The 13,257-nt window shown below is 46.7% G+C and overlaps 1 protein-coding gene across 8 annotated transcripts; it reads right to left on the bottom strand.

Annotated features, from left to right (window-relative positions):
- Positions 1–3,472: 3,472 nt before the first annotated feature.
- Positions 3,473–12,074, bottom strand: LOC123181465 (uncharacterized). 8 transcript variants are annotated; one of them, XM_044593724.1, is made up of 9 exons: positions 10,936–12,074; positions 10,322–10,483; positions 10,039–10,231; positions 5,780–5,876; positions 5,243–5,589; positions 4,903–5,013; positions 4,168–4,329; positions 3,797–3,895; positions 3,473–3,654 (listed from the first exon to the last, which is right to left on the bottom strand). In XM_044593724.1, exons 5-9 carry the CDS (start codon positions 5,306–5,308, stop codon positions 3,508–3,510), a joined length of 585 nt encoding a protein of 194 aa, XP_044449659.1. In that variant the 5' UTR covers positions 5,309–5,589; positions 5,780–5,876; positions 10,039–10,231; positions 10,322–10,483; positions 10,936–12,074; the 3' UTR covers positions 3,473–3,507. The 8 variants fall into 8 exon arrangements, 3 of the variants coding, with proteins under 3 accessions (XP_044449659.1, XP_044449658.1, XP_044449660.1); XM_044593723.1 differs by having other exon boundaries at positions 5,150–5,589; positions 10,936–12,073; XR_006491744.1 differs by lacking the exon at positions 3,473–3,654 and adding an exon at positions 4,442–4,512 and having other exon boundaries at positions 3,796–3,895; positions 10,936–12,072.
- Positions 12,075–13,257: the final 1,183 nt, after the last annotated feature.

Below are 13,257 nucleotides of genomic sequence, written 5' to 3'. Positions count from 1 at the left end.
GCGCAGATTTATGCTGGGGTTCTCCACGGCGGTGAAAGACGCAGTCTGCTCCGGACGTTCACCTCCTTCAGTCATGCATGGCTTGCCACCTGCGTCAGTTGTATTCCGGACTTCCGTTTTCTCCATAACATTGCTTTTGGCAGAAGGTGGGAACAGTATGGAAGCAGGCACATAACTAGAGTCACCTCTGCTGCTCTTAGCTACATCTGGTGCATTGGATATCTGTGCAGGATGCTTGCGGGGGCTCCGCCGCCTAGGTGGCAGACCAGCTCGCGCAACGGTCGTCGTAGCAGCCTCTGGACCACCAGCAGCTGGAGCTGTTGTGCGATGAGTCTCACCTGTGGATGGCATCTCATTCTGAAATGTGGCAGCAACCCCTTCTTCTGTGGACACAGAAGTGCCACCAGCCACACGCTTGGAATCCGTATCAGATGAGCGGGAATCTTCCTCATTTAGGTTGATCTCGGGAGCGTCCACTTCAACACTTGCTGATCGGGTGGCATGGGTCACAGTAGCCCCTCATTGCCAGCAGAGTGGGCAATATCTCAGCAACCCTGGCAGATACTGACTCATCACTTCCAGATGTACGGATGCCTGTTGTTGTAGCCTGCACATCTGCAACCGGCAGAGATGGTCGGCCGCTTGCATCAGAGCTAGTGGGAATAGTGGATGATGCAGCAGCAGTTTTGTCGACTGGCGGCTCATGAATATCTGCATTACCACTTGTCGACAACTTGGAGTGAATGCGTTCAAGTGGATCTTTGGGAGTGCGTTTGGTCAAGCGTGTAGTAGCCTTCTTCACCCTGCAAAAGAAAACGCATGAAGAGTAAAAAAAGGTGAGCAAAATAATTGCCATGGTAGTCATCATGAAATGAAAAAATGTGTGATATGCCAGAGATGCCATTTGAAAACAAGGTACGGATGAACACACATGAAATGCAAGTGGTTGAAGTTAGTGGAAAGCTGCCAGTTGCCATATGAGTGGAAGAATAGTTGCCACGTGGTCTAGTTATCAGTTGCCATGCAAAAGAAGCAGGAGTTGCCATGCAACAAAATTAGATCATGAAAACAGCAGTTGCCATGTGAGACAGATAGCAGTAGCCCATGTGGCAAGTTAGACAGCTGCCATGAGAAGCAGACAGTAGTTGCCACAGAAATGGACCAAGTAAAAGGGTATGTACGATGTAGAATGCATCAAACAAAAAATAGCATTACGATAATAAAAAAACAGAGAGAACCCACTTCTTGATTGTCTTCCTCAAGTCTTCCAGCACGACAGGATCCCCAGTGTTGGACGTCGACGTACGAGGAGACAACCTAGTGGAAGTGGGGGCACCAGCAGTGGGAGCACCCTTGTTCAATCGGGCAGAAACACGGGTTGGCATGGGTGCTTGTTTCTTCTTAACTGCTCGTCCACCAGCTGTCGCCTCACTGCACGTAGAAAAAATGGCAAAAAAGATACCAAGTGTGAGACACAAAAATCATGTCGCGCTTAGCAAGAAAAGAATAAAAGGGCCGGTCTGTTTAAAATGAAGAACAAACAGAACACTAAATACACATCGAACCTCCTCCTAGCACCTACGGGATCGGTCCTACACCTCTTGCCATCAGAGCCTTGCCCAGCATCCTCTGGGGCCCTGCCCCTCTTTGAGAGCGACATCCCCGTGTCTCTCACAACAGTTTGATCAATGCCTTCCTCTGCTGGACGAACTTTTCGTGCAGCCTTATCATTCTTACCACCTACACGAACTTCAACATGTTCATCATCGTCGGATTCATGTTGCACATTCTCCATGCCATCGTCATCGTCCTTGTCGAGACCAGCATCTCCATCTAGCTCATCTTGCGTGTCAGGGAGCTCCTGAGAGTTGTTGTTGTCGTACCGGCCACGGCAACCAGTTGGTCGATGTGTCCGTTCTCCAACGAATGATGTGAACTAACTCGCAACTTGCTACCTCTTGAGCACTGCGTTGGTTTTCCCTTGAAGAGGAAAGGGTGATGCAGTAAAGTAGCGTAAGTATTTCCCTCAGTTTTTGAGAACCAAGGTATCAATCCAGTAGGAGACCACGCTCGAGTCCCACGCACCTACACAAACAAATAAGAACATCGCAACCAACGCGATAAAGGGGTTGTCAATCCCTTCATGGTCACTTACGAGAGTGAGATCTGATAGGTATGATAAGATAATATTTTTGGTATTTTTATGATAAAGAGAAATAAAGATGCAAAGTAAGATAAACTGCGCAAGAAATAGCTTGTTGTCGGGAGATCAATATGATGGAAAATAGATCCGGGGGCCATAGGTTTCACTAGTGGCTTCTCTCAAGATAGCATAAGTATTACGGTGGGTAAACGAATTACTGTTGAGCAATTGATAAAATTGAGCATAGTTATGAGAATATCTAGGTATGATCATTTATATAGGCATCACGTCCGTGATAAGTAGACCGAAACGATTCTGCATCTACTACTATTACTCCACACATCGACCGCTATCCAGCACGCATCTAGAGTATTAAGTTCATAAGAACAGAGTAATGCTTTAAGCAAGATGACATGATGTAGAGGGATAAACTCATGCAATATGATATAAACCCCATCTTTTTATCCTCGATGGCAACAATACAATACGTGCCTTGCTACCCCTGCTGTCACTTGGAAAGGACACCGCAAGATTGAACCCAAAGCTAAGCACTTCTCCCATTGCAAGAAAGATCAATCTAGTAGGCCAAACTAAACTGATAATTCAAAGAGACTTGCAAAGATAACCAATCATACATAAAAGAATTCAGAGGAGATTCAAATATTGTTTATAGATAAACTTGATCATAAACCCACAATTCATCGGATCTCGACAAACACACCGCAAAAGAAGATTACATCGAATAGATCTCCAAGAAGATCGAGGAGAACTTTGTATTGAGATCCAAAGAGAGAGAAGAAGCCATCTAGCTAATAACTATGGACCCGAAGGTCTGAGGTAAACTACTCACACATCATCGGAGAGGCTACGGTGTTGATGTAGAAGCCCTCCGTGATCAATGCCCCCTCCGGCGGAGCGCCGGAAAAGGCCCCAAGATGGGATCTCACGGGTACAAAAGGTTGCGGCGGTGGAAATAGAGTTTTGGCTCTGTATATGATGTTTCCAAGGTATATGAGTATATATAGGAGGAAGAAGTACGTCGGTGGAGCAACGAGGGGCCCACGAGGGTGGAGGGCGCGCCTGGTGGGGGTTGGCGCGCCCCCTACCTCATGGCTTCCTCGTCTGTTGCTTGACGTCCACTCCAAGTCCTCTGAATCACGTTTGTTCCGAAAATCACGTTCCCGAAGGTTTCATTCCGTTTGGACTCCGTTTGATATTCTTTTTCTACAAAACACTGAAATAGGCAAAAAAAATGTCAATTTGGGCTGGGCCTCCCGTTAATAGGTTAGTCCCAAAAATAATATAAAAGTGTATAATAAAGCCCATTAATCATCCAAAACAGAATATATTAGAGCATGGAACAATCAAAAATTATAGATACATTGGAGACGTATCACAACCACGTCACTATCAGAACCATTAAGTGTCGCCCAACCCTCAACCAACTTCCCGAGCAAGCTGGTCATGCCGGAAGCAAACTGCCCAACTAGGTGCTCAACAGGTGCCCTCGCCTGAGCACAAAACAAAAAGTAACAATAACCAAACATATTAGAGTCACGTGCATAAGAAGAATAAGCCAAAACAAACCATAGAGAGATATCAAAATGCAAGAAAAATATAATTTCAAAAAACAAAATAAACATCCTTGATTACCTCAGCAGAACAAGATAGAGCTGAATGCACATCCATCCACTTGCCAAAGTTTTGTGGCCCACCAAACACACTGTAATCTATAGCATGCTTGGCCATCAGCTGAAAAAACAACAAAACAACTAAGATGTCAACAAAAATAAGGAGCAGTGTCTACAATTCATGGATTGTAAAAAAAGGAAAAAAGAAAGAGTATCGACACTGAATGGCGGACTTGCCGTATGGGGTCAATCATGGATGCCATGTGCAGACAACCATGGTTGCCAAGGTGTTTATCGCTTGTTAGCCATAAATGGTTGCCGTATGGGATTTTTTCATATGTTATGCAACATAAAAATTGAAGAATGTCGTGCAAGAAAGAAAGCAGAACTAACCTGCAGTTTTCCATATTTTGTATCAGATATCCTGTCTGCGGCAAGCACAACCTTGACACCATTGTACGTCCACGCAGAGATAGCAAACTTATGTGAAGGCGGCGGGCCTCCTATCTCAGTAAAGTCGACAGTGGACAGATCAAGAAGATCGACGTACATGAGCTGGTGGACACAATAAAAAGCAAGCTATGTTAGTTGCCATCATGCTATGTTAAAAAGAAGATTATGTAGTTTCCTTGAGTCACAAGTTGAAGAAAAGGGGAGAAAGATTTACCATCTATCTATGTTAGTTGCCATCATGTTATGCTGGCAGTTGCCATCATGTTATGCTGGTAGTTGCCACCACTTCAACATGGTAGTTGCCATCCAGATTGTATAAAGAAAATAAATGTATGAAAAGAACACTTTTTGTGTTGTAGAAAAATACTATTACCTTGTAGGCGGCAACTACAGATGTCATGGATCAAACAAAAATCACTTTCACATGTAAAAGAGGCACATAAAAATGAAAACAAAGGGTTGCCATGCACGTTCTTAATCGGTTGCCATCAAAAAAAGGAAAAAACAAAATCCAGTTAAAAGATCAATCAAAAACTTTCGATTGGCAGATTATGGACAAATAGAGATACCAAAATTGCAAAACAAGTTGGTTCACACTTATGAACAGCTGCAATGTTGATTTAGGAAAAGAATGAATGTGATAAGAGCATTTGCAAAAAAGTAGGGGGAAAATACCATTAGGTGCAAGCGACAGCCCTTCTGATACATCTTGTTTAAGAATGCATCATGCAGGAAGTCTGCAATGAATTTACACCAATTCATGTTCTTAACATCTTTCAGCTTCACCTGCATAACACAAATTCAGGACAAAAAGTTGCCACATCAGCATTCAAATAAAAACATAAAAAAACTGGCAGTGACTAGCTTCCAAATGACATCAAAATCAAAAGATTGTAGTAAAAAAAGTAGAGAGAGCATTCACCAGGATAGGGAAGCACTTGTTGCTTGGGCAAAGAGATGTGGTAGGCGCAAAAACAACTAAAATCAAGTACATGAGCAGCTTCATCTTAAATACCTCGCTATGGGTTTTCATGGCCTCCAGCGAAGTTGCCAGCACAGTCGTATTTGGCATGGATGCCATTCCAGAAAACAAACGGGCGAACAAGGCTTCCTCAATCTTATTATTCACCTTATACGGGACTTTGATTTCTCCAACGGGCACACCCAAAGTGCAGAACACAGATTCCTCATCCAAAGGCAATCTTCCACGTCCCGGAATCACGAATTCCCTAGAGGCAGGCTCATATATCTCACCGAGCCAGTCTCATATATCTCACCGAGCCAGTCACATACAGGATTTACTAGGTTCTTGCACCGAACATCCATCAGAGCGTGTATCCCCATCTCACCGGCAGCTCCCTTCTGCTCATCAGTAAATCCCTCAGTCAATATAGTCAGGCGTTTTTGCGAAGCCCTATTGCGGTAACATTTCTTCTTTTGCATAACACAAAAAGGATCATTTGTTGCCATGGTCAATGTAGTGAAAATTTAGTTCTAACAGAAGATTGAAAACTCAATGTCAAATTGAAACATAGGGGGTGGGGAAAGTGACCTCATCGCCATCTTTTGTCCGACCGGTCGCGCGATTCTGTTACGGTAACTCCATGAAGTCATCATCATCATCTTGATGGTCACCGCGAGCCATTGTGCTACGGTAAGAGCAAAACACACGTTAGGGTGAAATAAAAACACAGCCGACGGATACGGAAAGAAATGCATGAAGTAACGATTCACTGGATATCGTCGATGAACAGAAATGAAAAATGCCATGGTTTCCCCAAAGTTTAAGCATCTGAAGAGGGCAGTAATTGCCATGTGTTGAACATGCAAAAAAAGGCAAAAAAATAATCAAATAGAAAAGCAATTGCAGAAACATGGCAACTGGACATGTTTGTGCTTCTGAAGGAAGCAGTTGCCATCTAGCAGAATCTACTTGCCATGTTGGCTCCAATGAAAGTGGCAAATGAGGCAGAGCAGAGGAACACCCACCCTAAGATTGTCCAACATGAAATGTGGCAACTAACACATTGGCTTCATAAAAAAGTACAGATCACATCTACTATGTTCAAGTTGCCATGTTAACAAACAAAAGATGTGGCAGCTAAGGCACTTCAAAATAGGGCAGACAACTTCCACTGTACAACATATAATGTGGCAACTCACACCCTGGCCTCATAGAAAAATGAGTTGCCATGTAATACATTCAAATATGTTTAGCTATCACAAATCAGCATGGCAAACGTAGTTGAGTCTATTGTACAGTCAATTTGCCATTATCCTGCATATGACATGGCAACAGGCATAGTTGATTCGCAAAATTAGTTACCACTTAGAAGCATAGTCGTGGGTAAACAAATGCAATGAAAATTGCCGTGACTGCCATTATCACACACTTAAGTATGCAACTACCTAGTATATAGAAATCACACACAAAAATTACTCCCTGACTTGGATCTCACAAACTGACATTATCCTACAACTGATATGGCAACTGACATAGTTGATTCAGAAAATTAGTTGCCATCAGTGATGATAGTTGTTGAAATTGCCATGACGGTCATTATCCTACACTTTGAAATGCACCTAACTAGATCTAGGGTTCAATCGCAACTATCATACCCTGAATTCAACAACAAAAAACGCCCAACACTGATGGCCATAGCGTTCGGGGCAAATCAGAACTAACAGCTAGAAAATCGCTCGCACAATCACAGGCAAATACAGATGTGGCTGCGGACCGGGCTAGCCTCACCGGCATGACTGCCACCGCGGCGGCGACGAAACTGCACAATGCCACCCTAAATGGCAAGCACGCGACTCGACCGTCGACAGGGACACCGGAGCGTCGTGAGGCCGCCTAAATCTCGAGAAAACTCGAGGGGAACGTGACCACGGAGGGAGGGGAGCAAAATTCGCAGGGAGTAACGTGACCACGAAGGGAGCCTTACCTTCTCACCGTGGCTGCTCCGGCGACGAAGCTCCGGCCCGGCGAACCCCAGCAACGGCCGCGAATGCCGTCGAATCTTTCGCGGCCGCCGCCTCCTCTCGTCTTCTCCTCCAATGGAATGCAACTGGTGTGGATGGTGAGTTGGGGAGTAATGAAGGGGAGGGGGAGAAATGAAACCGCAGGGGAGCGAGTGGCGAGTCGAGGGAGACGGCAACCGTAGTCGTGTGTGGCGTGCGGGCGCGACGGCAGTTCCACCGCACGCCCCGACTCACAACCGCTGCCGTCCGAGGAAAAACCGGCATGCGGGCGAAGTAACTACACACCACACACCGGGCTTGTCCTACGTGGCACACTAAATCCGCCTCCTGGTGTCAAGATTCGTGCAAAAATCAATCAACGACGATCCAGGCGTGTGGGCGAGTTGGAGAAGTGCCACACGTGTGGGCGTTAGTGTTTCTGAAGATCAAAAGCTAGCTGCCGACCTGACCTGCTTTACTTTCTTCCATGGGAAACATTACAATCAGTCACATAGTGACATTAGATGCCATGGCCTTGTGCTGGCTTCAGGAAATGAGCAGCAGCGCAACCAGACTAGGACTACAGATTTTATTTTATTTTTGAAACGGATCTACATTTTTTTTTTCTTCATACAAACGGGGTAGGGACAGGCACACGATCCTGGTACACAGAACATAGCGATATCATGGGGCAAGAATCAGGGGCATGAAGTCTGTAAAACCAAGAAACAGTACGCCAGCTGAAACTACTCCTGCTGGAAACTGGGGCCTGAATAAACAATAAGAGACAATCAGCGCATGGAAGGCCGGACTAAGAGAAACGACAAGATACAATTGATTCGTGAGGGGCATTAAAATGCAGGAAATCTCACTTCAAAATAAGATGCAGGAAATCCTTCTCTTGCAGTATAGGAAATTTCTTTTTTTGTCACGAATACGCAAAGATTGCGTATCTTTTCATTGATAGATAGAAGGAGAATGAGTACAACCGAAGATAGAACACATGACATACACAAGGAGGCATGCGCATGGTGCCCGGAGCAGAGAGAAGGGGTGCTCAGCCCAAACTGGAAGAAACACACAGCTAAACCCACCAAACCTAAGACTAGAGAAGCAGACTAAATGAGCACGATGTCAAACATCTCCAATTCCAACACCGGAGACTCCGCGAGCGAGCAAGATAGCGCCTTCAAGAAGGGGAACGACGTCGCGACGCCGTCGCCATCCGATCCAACAAGCCGGACCTAGGGTTTCCCCTGATGCTCGAAGAGGGGCTCGGATAAAGGCCATGGCAGCGCCTCCAGGAAGGGAAACGACATCCGCGGGTGTCGCTGCTGCCAGCATCGGCAAGCCGAGCATGGCTTTCGCCTGGCCTGAGTCCGAGCAATCCCATATCTACCAGATCAGGATCCGAAGATGCCGGAGTCAACATGCTTGTCGACCGCTACCTCAGAAGGAGGGTGGGGCTGCACCTGCCGCCGACAAAAATACGAGCTTTGCAACCGATGGCATGGTGGATGGGGTTGGAGAGGCAGCAGGGCAGAGAGCCGACACGGGTGGTAGGGTGGCGGCCGGCGCCGCCGGCAAACCGGAGCCGGAAGGGGGCGCAGCTCCGTGTTGCTGGAGGCGTAGCCACCAGGACCGGCGAACCGAAGATGCTGGAAGGGACGCAGCAACTTGTTGGCCGGGGCCGAGACCGCGCCAGTGGAGACACCGGCAGACCAAGCACACTGGAGAACGCAGGTCCGTGGACGTCGGGACTGGAGCAGTGCCGACCAAGAACCACCGTGAAACTTCAGCCGCCTGCCAAAGGACGCCGTGACCACACATACGCAAGTTGTTGCCGTAGCTCGGAGGAGGCGCCGTCAGGGACGGAGGGTGGCTTGCACCGAGGCAAGACCGAGCCCCGGCCTGCCCGGCCACCTCACCCAAAGGCCTCACCCGCCCCAATCAGCAGCAGCAAGAGCTGCGCCCACGGGAGACAGGAGGCAAACGGGGGAAGGTCACCGCGGGCAAGGTCGCGCCGCCGCGCCGGAGCGGCAGGAGGGGGCCGTAGCAGCTGGACGGGAGGGAGAGCCCATGGGACGCCAGATCCGATCTGGGGCCATGGGAGGAAGGGGGGCTCCAGCGCGAGGTGGTGGTGGTAGGGCGGGGCTCCAGGGGACCCAGCCGGGGCAACACCACCGCGGGTGAGGAGCGCCGCCGCCGCCGGGGAGCCGCCGTCGAGGAGCCGGCACCACATCATGCCCGGGGGGGGTGGATCCAGCCGAATCGCCCCGCCGCCGCCCTCCTGGGAGCCGACGCGGGCTTCGCTGGCCGCTCCTCCGGTGGCGGCGAGGTGGGGAGGGGGCGGCGGCGCTCGATCTAGGGTTCCCCCGCCGCCACCAGGGAGGGCTACGCGGGGGACGCGGCGCTTGACACTATTCAACTTAATCTACTTATTGTTGAACATGTAAGGACACTTCCTTAAATTGAAACTGATAAAAAGGCTTAACTCGCTCTTTTGCAGGCCTATTAACATTCGCTGTTGTGCAGTGTTGCTGTTGTGGGTCCAGGTAATGTATGGTGGCACTAGCAGTCAAAAGGATGCACAATGGTGCAAGATGATATAGCATGCAGTGCTGCTTGGACCTAGCTTTAGATTCTTATTGAAATATGATATGGAATTGTTTCCTTGCTAGCTTCACAAAATGTTGGAATGTCCACTTTTCCAAATTTAAAATATCCTTTACTTTGTCTAAACTAATTGATACCTTCTTCCGTCGGTATTTACACAAACATGCTGACTACAGGAATTTTATGAGGAAGAAACATAATAATCAGTGTGGAGTGGTAATAGTTACTTACAATCAGACCACACATCGTTCTGTTGGTTGTCAATATTCTCAGGAGGTACTCCAAGGCTGACAAGGATCTTTACAATTTGGTGAATCCTTTCATCTTCCTTGTGACACTTGATTTCGACTACTTTAAGATTCTTTGATACCAAGAATTGTTTTCTTGGATTGTAGCTTGCATTTTTTCCATCCATAGATTGTTTCTGTAGAAAACATAATAGCTAAGTGAAATCAACCAATTGCAATTGTGACTTCAAACACAAAAACTGGTGTAATTAGAAAACATATAGTACCTCACGAAGTCTAAGTTGAAGGGTAAGCCTCTCTAGAATTGGTGAGTGCTGAAGAAAGTAAACCAGTCCACCGAAGTCAGCAGCCAGGCACCACTCATTGAGAAACAATGTTTTTAACTTGCTAAACGTATGGCACCATTTAAAATCCCTGGTGCAAATAATCTGGATAAAGTGGAGAGGATTAAATTCTACTTGAGGTCTAACTTTGTAAGTATTTGATTTAGTAACGCTGAATGGAATAGAAGCTACCAGCAGGGTTCCAGATTTGCAAGTTTCTGGTTTAATCAGAAATAAACTAAGCTGTACCATCTAATGTGGCAAAGATTAATGTGTACTATAAAAATAAATATTAATCTTATGCTTTTGGATAGTATAAACATCAGAAGTATAGACTAGCAACGAAGAACACACAGATGCTGATATGCATAATGTACTGTCATTGCACGAACCAACTATTAGGTGATGTCTACAAAGAAACATAATGGTTCAAATGCGAATTGGCAACATACATGCAATGCCCATAAGCAGCCTCCCTAAGATGTTTCTATGATGGATACAAATGTACAGGACCAGATGGCAATCAACCCTAGGAGACAGTGAACGTGAAAGCATACCGCTTGAGGAGCACTTGTCAACTTCAAATTTGTAGCGTCACATAGACCTTTTAGAAGCACACAGTCATCGCCATGACAGAGGCAAGAAGGACATAGCTCATCATCACAGTCCCCATAGTAACCACCATTAAGACAATGATCATAACACGCTTGACGTTCACACCATTCTTCATCAAACCTGACAAGTGCCGTTACCAATAACGGCATGCTCTCAAGGGAAGGAGTCCAACCCAAATTGTCAACTAGTTAAGGCAGTGAGACTTGGGCAAGAGATACGAGTGCGGCCATACAGGTCAAAACGGCATATCTCCATAGTTAGATGCCTTAACGATTTGCACAAGATCTTCTCGGCGCTGATTTTACAATCATACATCTTTAATACCTCTAGCATTGGGCAGCTTGAAAAATTCAGAGTGTGTTCCTCAAATTTCATACCAGCGAAATCTAATACTGTCAGGTGCTGGCAGATGAGAGTCACGTTGGGTAGCTGCAGACGCCGACTGTAAACTCGGAAGCACCCAAACTCGAAGCACCCGAACATGGCAGGATGCCGCATATCGGAGCCACAGCTCAACGTTGAGGGGTGCCGATGGGTCGTCGAGGTAGGTTCTGATATCGACCTCATGCAGCGGCGCCCGGTCGCGGAGGAGAAGCAGCGAATTAACAAACCAGAGCTCTTCCTCCCCTTCTCTATCGATGGGCACCGGCACCATGACGCGCACCACGGGCACGGACTTCCAGAGGTGGCGCCAGCAGCGAGCGAGCACGCATGTGCAGACGGACTCGCGCGAGGTAAGGAACGACAGCACGCGGCGGAGGAGATCGTCCGGGAGGGCGCCGATGCGGTCCTCCCCGCCGGGCGCCACGCTCTCAGGCATTCTGTCGAACAGGCAGCCGGCGTCGGATCGGCTTGGGGTTGGAGCCGAAGATGGTACGAGCGATATCGACCAGGCGGAGATGGGTGCGCGGAGGCTGAGAGTGACGGAGGATTCAGGCGGAAACGGGCGAGGAAGGGGGCGACGGCGGGTGCTCGTCGGCGTAGGCCGTGTCGCTGCCCGTGGAGTCGAGTGCGGTGCCGAAATGTGCGGTGCCGAAATGTGCGGTGGGCTCTGAACCCTTTTTTTTTTAGCTAAAGGCTCTGAATCCTGGGTGCCCCTATGTCTCGCTTACAGCAAGACAGAGGGCAGCCCCATCGCGTCGGGGGAGCTCTACATGGGCCGCCGCACAGCCCCGCGGGAAGCTCCAGCCTCCTTTTTCTAATTTTTTCTTTCTGTTCTCTGTTTTCTGTTTTCTGTTTTGCTTTTTTTGTTTACTTTTGTTTATACTTTAAAATATTCTAGATATGTATATCTATGTGAATTTGGAGAAACATATGTGTTTGAGATGATTTGAGAGTGCCCTTACCGGCCGTGTAGGTCCACGGTAATTCGATTGTTCTGATTTGTGTTCCTTTTTGAGTTAACGGAGATGTATTTTCACTATTAAGTGTAATAATTAATAACTATTGGATGTGTTCCGCAACGCGGTACACGATGAGTGAAATTTTCCTTGAATGAGGAGAAATGCCTTCGAATTACTAAGTTTTATTTGGTTGTCTGTTTCATGTGTTAGTTCTGTATTGTACCAATGTTCATTCAAATGAAAATGCAAGGTACTACAATGATGAATTTATGATATTTCCATAAAATTAATAAAATATAGGACATTGAAATGTAGGGGGGTTGAGGTTTAGAGGTCTGCTGGAGTTAAAAAAATTGTAAGTGAGGATCTTTATAGGTGAGTCCCTATGCTTTGATTGATGGGAAATGTTTTAGGGGACCTATGAGAGTTTCTCTGACTCCGGTTCATGACTCCTTGGAAATCCTCCCAACCATTCCCGTTTATGCTAAACAACATATTTTGTTACCCTTTTAATTATTATTATTTTCAAATTTTCTTTAGTGAATTCAACTTCATCATAAAAATCGAGTTTTGCTTCGAGCACGCCCATGACGGCCACACAACAAGAGCCGGCAAGGAGGCAGAGTTCATAAAGTACATGTTCGACTGCGACAACCCCAAGCATGTGTCCGCGTACCTGATGACGAGGTGACCAGGTGAATACGACTCATGAGAGTGCGAGCTTTGAAAGAGTATAAGTAGAACACATATTAGTCGCAAGGGGGCGCAAGAATTTTATTTCTCCTGTTGCAATGCACGAACATATTTACTCCATTAAACATAAATAAAATTAGTAAGACTTCTTTTATATTTGAGAGACGTGCGTTGCACGTGCATGCTTACTAGTGTATATATATATATATATAGGGAAAATCCATCCTA

The sequence above is a fragment of the Triticum aestivum genome, chromosome 1D (assembly GCF_018294505.1).
Source record: "Triticum aestivum cultivar Chinese Spring chromosome 1D, IWGSC CS RefSeq v2.1, whole genome shotgun sequence".
NCBI lineage: Eukaryota > Viridiplantae > Streptophyta > Magnoliopsida > Poales > Poaceae > Triticum > Triticum aestivum.
This window is presented reverse-complemented; position numbering and strand designations above follow the sequence as displayed.